The 16349-nt window shown below is 34.5% G+C and overlaps 1 protein-coding gene across 1 annotated transcript; it reads left to right on the forward strand.

The window, feature by feature from the left end:
* The first annotated feature begins 406 nt into the window (after positions 1-406).
* Positions 407-15967, forward strand: TH1 (thiamine biosynthesis protein). Its single transcript, XM_059605887.2, has 10 exons — positions 407-556; positions 1873-2058; positions 2379-2453; positions 5271-5346; positions 5433-5508; positions 7847-7981; positions 12029-12093; positions 12193-12320; positions 13134-13390; positions 14935-15967. Exons 1-10 carry the CDS (start codon positions 512-514, stop codon positions 15476-15478), a joined length of 1587 nt encoding a protein of 528 aa, XP_059461870.2. The 5' UTR covers positions 407-511; the 3' UTR covers positions 15479-15967.
* Positions 15968-16349: the final 382 nt, after the last annotated feature.

The following is a 16349-nucleotide window of genomic DNA, read 5'->3' on the forward strand; positions in this document are numbered from 1 at the left end:
AGGTGAGATTATTACCTGATAGAGGGGCGGAGAGATGAACAACATCGACGCACACTGCTACAGGGCGGAGAAAGGTTGAACGAGACAGAGAGGATGAAGAAAAAAAAAATAGAGAAAAGAAGAGTTTTAATATATTTTAGGTGAGTATTCTTAGTATTTTTTTCATTTCCGCTAAAAAAAAGGTAACTATTGCACAAAATATATTTTTAATACAGATTTTTTTGTGATTTTAAAATTTGCGTTTTTAAAATTGCAATCCTAAAAACCATAAAATTGCAATTTAGTTTAAAATCATAGATTATTTTTTAAAAAACGTACTCCAAACGCACCCTAAATAGGACTGGTCACTTAAGGGAGAAATTAATTATTTTTTTTGAAAATCTGTATTGCTCTGACCCGGCCCATCTGAGGCTCGGACCGATTTCCGAATCCACGAGATTCGGGGGAGTGAGAGAGATTTTTCATTCGTTTCGAGCAAAAAGCCTCGCCACTTCTTCTTCTTCATACTTCAATGGCCTCCGCTCACATCCTCTCCACTTCCGGCCTCTTCAACAAGGTACGTAACAATACTTTGTTCTCCACTGTTTGGTTCCCGAGAAAATGTTCACAGACTGACACGAAATCGAACAATTTATCTCGAGAAAATTAAAAACTCAAGTGTCCGTTTCAACCCGTTGACTCAATCTTATTATTGTTTCATTTTTCAATCCAACCAAATGGACATCGGTTCTCTTTCTTGTCTTTCAAAGTCTTTATTTATTTATTTATAAGTCTTGTTTGGTTGCTTAGAAAATTTGGAATAAAGAAATAGAGTCAAACAAAAATATTAAAAAACAAGGAATAGTGTTTAATTGTTTATTTGTTTATACGTGTTCTTATTCTTTGGAAAAAATATCTGAACTGTATATTATTCGCTCATTGAATTGGTTTTTTAAAGGAAAAACTATTTGCAATGTGTTGCAATTTTTTTTTTTTTTTGTGAGTGTGTTTCAAACTTTCGATTGTTACAATCTATCCCTAAACTATTATTGGGGTTGCAATGTCTCCCTTTTGTACACAAAACGACAAAAGAACCTATGATAAAAAATTTAGAAAAAAAAATGAAAAAAATTCAGAAACAAGCAAAAATTTTAGAAAAATAAAAAGACAAAATTCAAAAAATAATTTTATTTTATTTTTCTATTAGAGGTATTTTTGTCATTTTTTGTGCAAAAGGGGACATTGCAACCTAATGAGACAGTGCAACAATTGAAAGTTCTAGGACATTGCAAATTGCTTGGTAGTTGGGGTAAGTGTAATTTTTTTGTTTCTTAACTAACATAATTCCAGTGCAAAAGCGTTTGAAAAAAAAATCAAATATATTTATTTTCTTTCGTACTATTGGCAACCAAATACAGGATAATCTATTAAGGTTTTGATTCTTTCAGTTAGTTAATGTTGTATGAGTTTGGATTGATACTTTTCTTAGAGTTCGTTAGGCCAATGATTTTGCCAGTTAAAAGTGTGCTTTTTTAAAAAACAAAGTGACAGAAAGTGTTCCGTTTGGAAGTGCGTTTCTAAAAAATAATGATTTGAAAACGTAAAAAAGTTCGTGTTTTCAAATTGCAGGCAAATTGATGCATTTTTAAAAACATATAATTTTAAAGGGCACATTGCGTTTATTCCAAACGCTTAACTACTACTTCAAAAATTGCGTTTTCATTAACTGCGTTTTGAAATCGCTATTTTTCAAATCCCACGTTTCGAAATTGCTAAACCAAAAGGACCCTTAGAATTTTTTGGGGGTTTCCACAATATTGGGGTTTGAGCTTACCATTTGCAAATTCAAGAATCAACCGAAGCTTCCAAACACGAATTTTTGTGGAGATGCAGGAAGATAGAGCTCCAATGACAAGCGATCACTCTAAGATGAAAATTCCTCATGTGTTAACTGTTGCTGGCTCTGATTCGGGAGCTGGAGCTGGAATCCAGGCCGATATTAAGGCCTGTGCTGCACGTGGAGTCTACTGTTCCACTGTGATCACGGCTGTCACTGCACAGAACACTGTTGGGGTTCAGGTTGCTATTTGTTGTTGATTTTCATTAGTTATGCTCATTTTGTTTATGAGAGAGGAGTTGTATTTGTTTTATTATATAGGTCCCTTGAAAACAGATATTCAATTCAACTTAGCCTAACAGGAAAACTCTTTGGAATAATTGTTTATATATCATAACAACACTAAAAACTAAAGATTTGCAATTTTTTTCTTGTATCTGTCTCATATATCTCAGTGACTGAAATGTAGGGTTTATGATGTTATATCTCTCAAGAGATGACAGTTCTCAGACTTACATATGGTTTTGATATTCGTCGTTGTAAATTTTGTTGCAATTGTCAGGGTGTAAATGTTGTGCCTGAGGATTTTGTGGGAGAGCAGTTGAAGTCTGTGTTATCTGATATGCAAGTTGATGTGGTAAGTTAGAATTAATGATTAGCATAAATGCTACTTTCTACTAGATTTATCAGTTGTGTCATTCCAATCTCATGGGAATTACTCAGTCAAGAAAAATATTTATTAAAATGGGAGCACATATGTGTTGGTGTCTATTTGCATGTGTACATGTGCATGCACAGTAAAAGTGAGTAATTTAGAATTGAAAAGTGAATTTCGAACACATCTTGAATCATTTGGAAAAAAACTAAAGTTTAAATTAAGTGGGGGCAATGCTAATGCTGGATGGATACAAAGAAGCATATGTTGTTCTTTTGAAATTATGATGAATGATTTGTAATTCTGCATAATAATTGGCAACATTAATATTCAGAATAATGAGTATGATTCATGTAAGACAAATGTGATTACACATGGTTCTGCTTGCTGATAGAAAGGTATATGCCATGAACATCTTCAAAATTTAGTACCAAGGATGATGAGAGATGCTTTATGGATGATATTGCTTCATTTTCTTTTAGTCAATTTATGATGGTTGTCAATTAATTGATCTTTTGATTGCGAGGTTGATTGATGGCCTCATTTTTTTTGTATGTAATCAAGTCTCATTGAAAAGTGCAGACGGGTGCAATCGTTGTACATAAGAAGTATATAAAAGAAACCTCCTTATTAGGGAGAAATAAAAAAATATAAGTTCAAAAAATCTGAAAAACTAGAAAAAAACAATTTGTTTTGCGCTGTTATCCATGTGTAAAGGAATTTGAACATAATTTTTTTTTTTCAGCTTTACCACTGAAGTCTCTTGAATGTCAAAGCTCCTTCCATTCTGCTCTCTCCAAATACATCACATTAAACACAAAGGAGCCAACATCCAAACTTCCAAAATGTTACAATGTCCACTTGACCTCTCCAATTCACCAACTCTCTCACACTTTTAGGCATAACCCAATCAACACCAAACAGATTGAAAAGTGAATTCCATAATTCTCATGCTACTTTGTAGTGAAAAAGAAGGCATCAATGGGTTCCCCACTCTTCTTGCACTTACAACACCAATCCATCACTATAACGTTCCTCTTCCTTAGATTATCCTATGTTAAGGTTTTCCTTAATGCCACCATCCATACAAAGAACAACACTCTTGAAGGAGCGTTAACTCTCCAAATACTCTTCTAAGGAAAAGGAAAACTAGTAGTAATGGATGAGACTTGATAATATGACTTCACTTCAAACTTTCTCCTTTTGTAAGGGATCCAACATATTCTTTTCTCACCTCCTTGCCTTCCTTTGAGAGAATACAACAACTCAAAGAAAGAAGAGACCAAATCTACCTCCCAGTCACGTATGGGTCTGGTAGAAAATATCCGCACTCCTGCTTTGAAGGGCCTAGCTACCTCCTTAGAACACCAAGCTCCCCGTAAGCTATCATAATCACAACATCAACTTATAACAGTCAAAAACTTCTACACAACACAAACCCTAAACTTCAAACACCACAATATTCAAATCATTACTTCAAACTTCACACTAAAACAATCACATATAGCTAAACAAAGCATCAAAGCCACCATCTAACACAAATCACAACAATAATAACTCATAAAGTCAAAAATCAAATGGAGAAAATCGGGTAGAAATTCACCTCTTTAAGGATTTACTCCCCAAAAGCTTCCTTCAAGACCTCCTCCTTTCTCTCTCTAAGTTCCTCTCTCTTTTTCTCTTTCTCTAACTCTTTCGACCTCTCTCTCTTTGCCTAGATGAAGGTAAACGAAGGAAATGATGGTCCTTTGTTTACGCTTGAAAACTTGATCTTGTTTGAACAAACACATGGCACTCACATTAAATTAAGCGTTAAATCTCACCTACCTGAACGTGGTTAAATCCAAGCCGTTAATCTTCACCTACTAGGGCAATGACCTGTGGAGATGTCATTCTCGTTTGAACGAACATGTGGCATGTTTGAATGAGATTCCTCAACTTTTCATCTCAACACTGACACGTGGAGATTCCGTTCTTGCTTGAACTAATTCCCTCCTCGTTCAAACAAGATGCCACAAATCCAAAATTTTAATTTCTTAAACCCTAAATTACTAACGTTCTTCTGATCATAGCCGACGAGCCTCACCGTGCTCCATTTATTTTCACCATAACATATCTTTATTATTATTATTATTATTATTGGTTTCAAATTTTTATTTTCTTTAGTATTTTCCTACGCGGGGTGCTACAATAACATTCCTCTTCCTCAGGTTCTCTAAAATTAAGATCTTCCCTAGTGCTACTGTCCTCAATAGTAGGTTTTTTTGGCTTATTTAGACCTAGTAATTAAAAGGTTAGAGGTTGTCTCAAATGTAAAATTGGCTTCAGTTTTTGTAAAAAGTAAAGGGATAAGATGTCTTTGAAATGCAACTATCTATTATGTTAGATTTAAATAATTATTATTGGTGTCTTGCCTTGTCAAGTGGTAAGGGCCTTGGTCTTGGTGGCATCCCCATCAGGTCTAAGGTTCAAATTCCCTTAAGTGCAAACAATTCCTTGGGTCCACACCTTACCCGATTCATGTGGAGGGGGCGCTTTGCACGAGTTTGGGGTTTACTCGACAGGGGTGGGTATACGAAGTGGGCATGCCTTGGAAGGGTTCCCTCGTCATCAAAACAAGTTTTGGATAATTTGACGTAGGTTGTGTGGCAAACATTGTTATAAATCACAAAAGGTTGGTCACTTTGGGTTTGTGCTTAACATACCTCGACTTTTGGCTTCATATTTAATTGGAATAATTTCAAATATGATTTTGTACATTACCAGATTGATTCTAACCTAATCATGAAATGTACTTAGGTGAAAACTGGTATGCTACCATCTATTGGCATTGTCAATGTCCTTAATCAAAGTCTAAGGGAGTTCCCTGTACAAGGTATGGTAGTTTCGGTAATTAATTGTGTGTTTGAGATAAACATTATAGCGGAATTTTAATTGACTTGGTGATGTTATTGAAGGCAGCTTTAGTGGTTGATCCTGTCATGGTATCTACAAGTGGAGATGTACTGGCTGGTCCTTCCATTCTTGCTGGGTTTCGGTATGCTAAACTGTCTTTGTTACATTAAGTGAAATTGATAGTCCTGCGAAAGTGGTTCTGCAAGTTCTATGTGACCCATTATAGTTCACTAGCTTATAACCTGCACTATGTGTGCGGGTCTCATTATAATTTATTCAAAAGATTATTAGTAACCAATTTTATCTTCTTCACTTAAAAATGAAAAATCGTCATAATGATTTTGAACCAAAATTCTTTACTTAACAGCATAAACCCCCCGTATCAAATAAATTTTAAAATTCATTAAGCTTATCCTTAGAAATTGGAACGTGTTAAAAATATTTGTTCCCATAGATGTAGTCTAAAATGAAAGGAACTATAAAGGAAAAAAATTATCAAAATAAAAACCTGGATCAATCTATTATAGAAAATGAACAGAGTCACAAAAACCCAACCAACCACAATCTATCATACCCCAACAATAATACCACTTTTCCTCCATTGAATAATACTTTCTCTCAAATAATAATATTAATACTAATATGGTAAATCTTTGTCTTTCAGCAATTGAACTTTCTCCTTATCAACTAATTTTTTAAGAGCTAGTTCTATTACACTGACAAAAATAAGAAGTGTACTAAAAAATATGTGAATGTTAATACCTGATCTCGTTAGCGTACTCATTTGTATAAACAAAAGTAAGATGGTAATGTATTTTTTTTTTCTTTTTTTTTAAAAAGAAAGAAAGAAAGAAAAACGTGGCACAAATACTGGAGCACCTAAAAAAAGACATGAATGGAAAAATTTGGCATGAACTGTTAGAAAATAACTAAAATGCTTACACTACTAACATTTCATTACTTTGAAACGAATACATTTTGGGCATATAACCATTCAAGACAACTTTTCAACAATACTCAATATAAAAACCTAATTTTAACAATCTTATAAATATCTAAATGAGTCTTGCAAATATTTCTAACGATCAAAAGAATATAGTATCACTCACCTAAGACTTCTATTGGTAAACCCTTGTTTTTCAGCAGTTAAACTTTCTCATTAACAAAGTTAAAAAGGTGTGCTCAAAAGTATGAGAATGTTGATACCCAATTCCAGTTAGCTTTTACTTGGTAAATAAAAAGAATGTTGGTAGTGGGAAAAAGTTTCTTTTATGTTTGGTAGGAAAAAAAAAACTACTCAATGAACAACAGTGTAAACTAAAAAAATCATCATACCTTGTACCAAAATAACATTAAGAAACTCTCTCTCTCACTATCATTTCCCTAAATCTAGTGTAAAATTTAAAAAGAAAAAAATAATCAATTTGAATAAAAATTAAAGATAAACAAAAAATGAAAAATACTAATATGATGGAAAAGAACTGTCTTTTTCTATATATTTTTTCCGATTCTAATAAAACCTCGAAAGCCAATGAAACGTAGGTTAAAAACCAAATTCTTCAAATCTCCTCTCCAGTTGATTTGCCAAAAAAACGAAGTGAAAAGAACCAAAAAAATAAAAGAACGAGAGAGAGGTGCGTTTAGGGCACGAGAGAGAGAGAGAGAGAGAGAGAGAGAGAGAGAGGTGTGTTACTTGTGTGATCAGTGGGAAAAAAATAAATGCTGGAAAACGTACATGACGTTTACTTAAAAAAAAAGAGACAAGAACCTAAAACCAATTCAGTCTTTAGATATAGTGCGTTTTTAAATTTTGTCTCCCTATAGTTTTGGAGAGTAGTAAATTGTGAGACCATAATATCCTACAATAAATTTTTGAATGTAATGAAATCTATTTGAGTAAAATTTTGAAATAAAATCTTGGAGACCATTACATGTCCAGTGGGCGGTGGCTCAGAAATTTTTTTAAAAAATCTTGTCACTTAATCCTAGAGTAACCTTAATGCTAAAAAAATCCTTTCATTAAAGCACAATAAAATTATTAAAATCATGACAAAACCGGTTTAGTTACTAAAAAGCATGCCTTCACGCCATATGTCGCAATTCTAGGCCATTTTAAGGAGGAACTCGGCTATTATATATATATATATATATATGGTATGATTTGACACCTTCAGTTATCAGTTATGTGGTTTTGCTGTTAGTGAGTTCTCTTCTTCACTTGAGCTCTGTCTAGACAATACCTTTCGCTCCTTGCATGTTTTTGTGTCTCCATTAATTCTCATAGCTTTACCACTTTTCTAGTTCTTTGCCTATCTGCAGCAGAGATCATTGCATTATTTATTTTGTTATTTTTTTAAAAAAAAAATTAGTATAATAACTGTTCGAGGAAGAAAGAAGGTCCATTTTCATTTTCTTTACATATAATTTCCATCTTAAATCATTTCTTTTGCTAATAGTACTTTTCTGGTTCCTAAATGCAGGGAGGATCTTTTTCCTATGGCTGATATAATCACACCAAATTTAAAAGAGGCATCTGCTTTACTTGGTGGTCAGCAACTGGAAACAGTTTCTGACATGTGTTCTGCTGCAAAACTGTTGCATGACATGGGCCCACGGTTAGTTATTAGAAAAATATTTAACTGTTTAGTTCTCTCCTGATTGGCTGATATTGTGAAACAATTTTATTTTGTATTTCTTACCTGGTAGGACCGTCAATGGGCACCTTAGGAGCTGCAGTTAACCCTTTGAACCATTTTAGAGAATTCCACTTTGACCCACTCTAACCTGCTGGTCCAAGTTTCAGATTTGCAACCTATTAATGGGTTGCTTGACCCTGCCGGGGCTTTCAGCCTCTGCTATATATTTTTTTCATTTTTTTTAAAAAAAATTAAACATTTTATGACATCTTGATGAGGTCATGAGGCAACTTGCGATCAAACCATTGATCCGAAACCAGACACTTTTCTAGATCATTGAATGGTCTAAGTTTTAAAAATTGGTATTTATGTCTCAAAGTTATGAAGCAACTTTAACATTGAACATGTATTATTTTTGCAAACCAGAATTCTGTTGCATAAGCTGTTGATCTTTAGCTCATTGAATTACAACCCTTTTGATGTTGTAATTGTAAGGAATGGCATTTTACTCCTTGTGAGGTGAGGCATGAGGCTTTCGATATTCCCATTTTCGTTTTTTAAAAAGTATGTATAAATATTTGGGAAAAGTACACTTTCACCCAATTGTCAATGTCCCTCCTTAACTACCAAAAATTGTCAAATACCCTTCATAAAAAAAAAAAAAAAAAAAAAAAAGCCTGCCTGGGGTTGCTTAGCCACCTCGAGTGTTTTTGGGAAAAACATGATTTTTATTTCTCAGCTCCTAGATTCACTTCATCAGAATATGATGATGAGCTATTCGATGAGCCCCCAGTCACTGGAATACTAGAACTTTGTGGGAAAAACTGCTGGCCATTGCTATTCGGTGGCACTGTATTCAATTGACGGGCAATGAAAAGATCCCCCATCCCATTCCAGTCATTCAAATCCCACTCTGAGGTCCTCTTCCCCACAGCCCATAAATCCGTAGCACTCAGCATATATATGATGAGCTCCATCTCCAAATCTAGCCTCCATGAATCAAACATAAAATTCCAAAAGATCCAAATCCACTAGTTAAACCCCTACCAAAGAAGCACAAACCCAGAAATTTAAATTTGATTCCAGTAACAAAATCTGAGCTCTAGATCCATAATTGAATCAGCCCCCAGTTTCAACTAATCAGCTTCTCTTCTTCCTCAAGAGTCCAGAAACAGTACCGACACAACCATGGTTCCAATTAAGAGCAACCCACACCAAACAAAGCTTTTAATCAACCATCAAACCCTCCAAAATCAACGACCAAAAAAGTGCACCAGAAACTCAAACTACCAAATAAAGCTTTAATTAACCTCCAAACCCTACAAAATCAATCACAAAACCCCTAGAACCATGATCAAAGCTTCATGAAATAAGCTTTCCACATCTAAAACTGCACTAAATATTCTTAATTAACAAAAGCAAATCATCTACAAGCTCTGGAAGAAAACATAGAACAAAGTACCATGGAACTGATCCACCCCCGGGGATGTGGTTTTTGAAGCACCTTTTAATTTTAAATTTTAAATTTTTTCAGTTTTTGGTTTTTAGTTTTTTTCAAATTTGTAGGAGGGACATTGACAATAAAGTGGTAGTTTGAGGGCATATGTGAATTTTTCCCTAAATATTTAGAATTTTCCCTAAATATTTAGAATAATAAAGCATGAGAAAATAAGGGCCTGTTTGATAAAATTTTATAAAACCCTTTTCACTTTTCAAACACTGAAAACTATTTTCAAAAAATAGTTAACCAAACGGATTTTCAGATGTAGCCCCTACCACTAATACACCTTTCAAAATAAACTACAAAACTCTTCTTAAAACCCAAAATACTTCTCAAAAATAAAACACAATAATTTTTTTTTTAAATGCTAGAACTTAAAAAAGGGGTTGTGTTGCCGCCAGCCCACTGCCATCATGGCCATCGTCAAGGCCGCTAGATCACTAGCACAGCCACCGTGGTGGAACACAATTTTTTATTAATAAAAATACTTCTTTACAAAACACTGTGGTTTAATATATTATGCATTATTAATTTTTACAAAACACTCTTCAAAACTTTACCAACCCAATTTTCAACTTTTCTCAAATGTGGCCTGTACTCTTTGAGAAGCAACTGCATTCTCGTCTTCCAAACATCTACATTTAGAGGTTCCATTTTGCGATGCTTGACAATCGTGTGCGTTAATGCAGTAATCATATCAGCAACCATAGATCCAGAAGATTGTATCGCTACCATATCTGCACAACCTGGGCTCTCATACCAGATGATAACAATCTTTAGCTGAAAGAAAGAAAAAATTTCTAGGAATGTGCAGAGCTGAGACTACTTTTACCTTTTTCAATACTCAAAACACTTGTTAAAACTTTACCAAACGAGCCTAAAATTGTGAGTATGACTGTTATGTTGCTCATTATATCATATATAGGAGCTAGATTGGGATACTTAAATGGGAAGAACATGGTTAAGTAAAAAAAAAAAAAATACAAGAAACTATAACAAAAAAGGTTACAAACAAATACAACAATGTGCATAGTTACATTACGGTTTTCTTATGTTTCTTATTCTAAGATTATGACTTAGATTATTCACTAAACATAACAAAATATATTTGTGTGTGTATATGTTACTGGTAAAAATGTCATGTCTCTGGGAGAACTTTTATGAACAATCAGTGTACCAAAGAGTTCTCTTTTTAAATAAAATTCATTATTACTTATGGAGAAAATTAAAAAATAAATAAATAAAATGAATGATCTATGTAAAGTCAATTATACTTTTTCACCAGTGAGCCATGAGCCTATCAGACTACTAGGCCCAAAGACTGCATAAGTAACAGAGACTTGAGAGATGTAACAGCAAAGTCATACCTTTTGGCAAGGCTGAAAAGATTTTTAAAACCGCTTAAGAAGTTGGATTTATTACATAAACACTTTAGAAAACGTTCAAATGTCTTTCATGATATGCATTGCTGGTTATCACACAACTAAAGTTGCAAAAGTAGTTGGGAAGCCTAATATTTTTTTGATATGTATGACATATAGTTTATTTTTTTATAATTTAATATTTTATTGAAACTATAATAAAACATATATAGATATTAGTTTAATATATTATGCATTATTGGTAAAAATGTAACCTCTAGGAGAGCTTTTGTGAACAATCAGTGTACGGAAGAGTTCTCTTTTTTAATAAAATTCTTGTTACTTATGAAAAAAATGTCAGAAACAATAAAATGAATATAAAAGTAAATTAGAATAGATCAATATGTAGTCAATTATACTTTCACCAGTGAGGCATATGTATGTATATTGTATGTATGTATGCGGTAAATTCAATTATACTTTCACCAGTGAGGCATGAGCCTATCAGACTACTAGGCCCAAAGACTGCGCAAGTAACAGAATCTTGGCTTATAACAGCAAAGTGCCTTCTGGCAAGTCTGAAAGATATTTTTAAAACCTCTAAGAAGTTGGAAATTATTACATAAGTACTTCAGAAAATGTTCAAATGTCTTTCATGATATGCATTGTTGGTTACCACACATCCAAAAGTAGTTGGGAGTTGGTACAAGTTTTGGTAATATTTGTAGAGTGAATGACATTGGTCGTACCTTCAGAAATTACATGATGTTGAAGTTTGTGAAATATCTGAAACATATTAATGAGTAGAAGGTTTGGACATTTACCATATTTACTAGAAAATAATCATTTATCCCAAGTACTGCAATGCAAGTCATGCACTGCCAAACAGTCGTGATACTTGATTGTCCAAAAGTAGTCCAAAGGACTTGGTTGTCATACCTGGGCATTATTGTGAGGACGGGTTCTTAAAACTTAGTAACCTAAAACTATCTACCAAACGCATTTAGGTTGTAGTTTTATTACCTGATTTTGCATGTCATGTGCTTCAGCTTCACAAGGCAAATCTTTTTGACAAGATGGATGCATCAACTTCTGCTAGGAAGGAATTATTAAAATTACCATGCTCATTAGTGTGTTTAAACAAACTTCTAATTTGCTATTCAGAAATGTGCTTGTCAAAGGTGGTGATCTCCCTGATTCATTGGATGCTGTTGATATCTTTTTCGATGGTAAGCTTATACTCTTTAGAATCCTTTAGTAGTTAAGATAATGTATGTGTGAACAGTTAAAGTTAAGAACAAACTCAACTTAATAATTGATTTTTGCAGGTCAGGACTTCTATGAACTGCGATCTTCACGCATTAAAACACGCAACACTCATGGTACTGGTTGCAGCCTGGCATCTTGTATAGCAGCTGAGCTGGCAAAAGGTTCTCCAATGCTACAGGCTGTTAAGGTGACTTCTTATCTTTTATTTTCTAATTCTAAGTTAAGATTTCCAATGTTTTATGCATTGATAAAGATAATGTCTGCGGTGGTTTTTTTTTCCCTCTTTTTTATCCTTTATTTATTTTGTTTATATTATCTCCTTTTCATTTTCAAATAATATGAAAGTGATATAATGAGGATTAGCATGCTAGTAAGGGTGACGATAGGTCCCCTTTATGGCCAGGACTAGAATCCTGGCAGGGGGGGGGGGGGGGGGGGGTGGGTGGGGTTGTTTGGGTGGTGCAATGGCCACATGCTTTACTATATAATTTTCTGTAGAAAGAACATTGAGAAGAATAATGTCAAACTCCTGTACTGAGAATTAACAGAAAAATAAGCTCGTGCGCATGGCTCTAAGTAGTTTTTTTATTAAGTAATTGACCTTAAGGGAAGGAGAAATGAGAGATTCAAACTAGTAACCTTGTCTTCGTGAGGTGTGGTCTGTGCATGGCTCTAAATAGTAAGGATATGGTTTAAATGATATAAATTTATTATTTTCTCCTTTTTGTGCTGTTGAGAGAGAGAGAGAGAGGTGTTGGGTCTACTCTAATGACATTCAATTTACATGGCCAGAGTTCTTAGATTGGTCATGTTTCGCTTATTTATTAGTGAGCTTCAAAATCTGTTATGTGTTTGACGTTTTGGATTCTGCTTGAACCTTGATGTTAACCTAAATTTTATTCGTCTCCCATGCATTATTCCTGATCCTCTGTGTATGTGTGCGTGTTTTAAAATAATAAGGGATCAGCATATCAGTTCTTATTTATCTGAGTTTTGGCAGGTAGCTAAACGCCATGTTGAGACTGCTTTGGATTACAGCAAAGACATTGTCATTGGAAATGGGGCCCAAGGCCCATTTGACCTCCTATTTAGGCTTAAGAGTTACGCTCAAAACTCTGGGAGGCAAGTGGGATTTAATCAAAACGACTTGTTCTTGTATGCTGTTACAGACTCTAGGATGAATAAAAAGTGGGGACATTCCATTACAGATGCTGTTGGAGCTGCCATAGAAGGAGGTGCTACCATTGTTCAATTGAGGTTTGTTGCTCTTGATACACTTGCTCAATTAGCCATATCATAGTTGTTATATAGTGTAGGCTTTATATGATGCAGTTGGGGGCATGACGAGAGACTGATTTATTTCGATTTTTCATTGAAACCTAAGTTTCCTAGAGGGAAACAAAGGAAAAACCTCTTCTTGGGTGCTGAGATAAGCAAAACCCTAGAGTTCTCCAAGCAATTAGGAATTGTGTCGAACAATGATTTCATTGGTTTATTGATGGTATTAGGAATAGGTTCTTAAGATGATTTCATTATCTTCTATTTATAAGAAGACAAAACCCTAAAAATCCTTTTTTTTTTTTTTTTTTGACAAAACCCTAAAACTCTAGAAAGTTAATCATGAACTTTGAATAATCCTTTCCGCATATAGTAAAAATAAACTAAAAAGACTCAAATACGCATAAATAACTCAATATAAACTAGGCTACTACACTATCATAAGCAGCACCACTGCAGTACCCATGAACATCACAATTTTTCATCCTAGATCATGATTAATTTAGGTTATTTAACAGTATTTGAGTCCTTTTGATTTATTTTATTATGCATGACTAGGATTAGTATAAATCAAGGATTATGGTTAATTAATTCTAGGTTTTATGATATTTTCTTCCTAGAAGCATTATAGTATGAAGTCATTGTAGCAGCTTGACTCTTATTACAAATTAGCTCTTGGCTTAAAAGTTTTCTTAAGATTTATAGGGTTTTGCTAGTTTCAGCACCCAAAAAAGGTTTTTCCTTTGTTTCCGTCTAAGAAATTAGGCCTCGATGGATGATCAAAATAAATCCTTGTCTGATTGCATTTTTCAACTACACCAATTAGTACTTCGGAATTTCAATGAACAATAGTGGGGTATTTTAATCAACACATATACGCTGGTTTTATTGATTGAACAGGATTTTCAATTACATTTATTGGATATTTTTCTAACCTTATTGTCGAAGATTTTATCTTTTATCTTTTATCTTTTTATCCATGTATATGCAATTACATTTTGTTTTTGGAAAGAGACCTTCTGGGCGTTTCCCTAACATCATGCCTTAACCTCAGTTGGGACATATTGTGTACAAACTTGGCTCTTAATTTGCAATGCACCATCTTTTCTAGTTTCTCGATCAATTTTCACTCCATTAGAGAAATGTTAATTAAAATACTTATGCAGTTATATTTTTCTTTTAAAAAAAATGTTTCATTGACTGTTGATAATAGTTTAGGAACTCGGTTACTGTTAGTGAGGATTTTATTCTTCACACTTATCCCCCCAGGAAAAAGGGAAATAAGAGAGCTGCCTTTAATCTGAGTAGCAAGCTTCGAACCATCATATAGTTCCACACATTTCCCGACTGTTGAATGCCATCTGAGTAGTTGAACGGAAATGGGCTTGTGTTCGTGTGTGTGTGGGGGGGGGAGGGGGGTTGTACTTTCTTAGCTTGACCTTTATAAGGGGTTGCCTGTGCAAAAAATTTGTATATTAACAGAATGTTTTTTGTTATTTTTAATATTTTATTTGGTTTGGCAGGGAAAAGGATGTTGAAACACAGGATTTTTTGGAAGCAGCGAAAGCATGTCTCAAAATTTGCCGTTCACATGGAATACCTCTACTGATAAACGACCGGATTGATGTTGCCATTGCTTGTGATGCTGATGGGGTGCATGTTGGTCAGTCAGACATGCCTGCTCGCGTAGCCCGCACTCTTCTTGGCCCTGAAAAGATCATTGGTGTATCGTGCAAGACGCCCGAGCAAGCCAATCAAGCATGGATAGACGGGGCCGATTACATCGGTTGTGGTGGCGTATATCCAACCAATACGAAGGAAAACAATCTCACTGTCGGCCTGGATGGGTTGAAAGCTGTTTGTGTGGCTTCCAAGTTACCCGTGGTTGCAATCGGTGGCATTGGCGCTTCAAATGCATGTTCTGTGATGCAAATTGGTGTACCGAATCTGAAAGGAGTCGCCGTTGTGTCAGCTCTTTTCGATAGGGAAAGTGTTCTCACGGCGACTAGGGAGTTGCATGCAGTGTTAAAGGAGGCAGCATCAATGTCAATGGAGAGAACGCATTGAAATGAGGCTTTTATGGGTCACATTGCAGATTTTCGATATCACAACTAGAAGGAAGAACTTGCGGCTGAAGGCACATTTTTTGGTTACATAATTGGTGAAAGAGAGCAATCATATTCATTTTAAAAGTTCTTAGTCCTAAGAAATTAGTGTTAGCACAGATTAAAATGGGCTCCCCTGTTTTCTTGACTAATTAATTAGTTGTTTTAGACATAAATAATCATTATCTAATAATGGGCATCAATTCCAGGCTTGCGTGGATGCCCAAAGGCTTCTGTTGCGGTCGATAAAAGGCAAGTTGCTGCTGCCTTTGAGCCAACCAATCCAAAAATTTTGTTCTGTGAGCAGACACATTTCCATCTTAACTCTTTAAGTTGCTCTTTCAATTACTTAGCTTCGTAGGAAAGTTGCTGCCTTTTGGCATTGAAAACTCTGTAGATCTATATGAATTAAAAGAAAACAAAATTTATAATGTAGGATTAATTTCTCTTAGACGTAGGGCGCACAATTTCTGTGCTTGTCATGCCTAATAGTTAACCAAAAATTATGGTAGGCCTTCGAACACTGGAAACCTCTGATAACTCTGTAGATATTCCTATTTTGCATTTTTGCTATATTTCCCAAAAAAAAAAAATCAAAATTTACTTTCCAAATGATGTGTGACCGTCTTATATAATCTATTGTTTTGGGAAATGTGTCATCATTTTATGGGATTGTGACACATTATTTAGGGAGCAAATTTTGGAGAAAATTTTTAGGATGTGTAGCATTCCTCTTAACCATCTAAGAGCATTCTCAGCAGTTACTCTAAAGCTGATTTTCTTCCCTACACGGAAAATCTTAAAAAAATCACAAAAACTCACCTACAGCAGCT

The sequence above is a fragment of the Corylus avellana genome, chromosome 2 (genome assembly GCF_965113065.1).
Source record: "Corylus avellana chromosome 2, dhCorAvel1.hap1.2, whole genome shotgun sequence".
In the NCBI taxonomy this organism is placed as follows: domain Eukaryota; kingdom Viridiplantae; phylum Streptophyta; class Magnoliopsida; order Fagales; family Betulaceae; genus Corylus; species Corylus avellana.

Excerpts from the sequence above, each read along its gene's own strand:
- TH1 (XM_059605887.2), top strand. The coding sequence starts at position 512 with ATGGCCTCCGCTCACATCCTCTCCACTTCCGGCCTCTTCAACAAG. Across the intron at positions 2,454-5,270 it reads CTGATATGCAAGTTGATGTG|GTGAAAACTGGTATGCTACC; the intron begins GTAAGTTAGAAT and ends AAATGTACTTAG. Across the intron at positions 13,391-14,934 it reads GCTACCATTGTTCAATTGAG|GGAAAAGGATGTTGAAACAC; the intron begins GTTTGTTGCTCT and ends TTGGTTTGGCAG.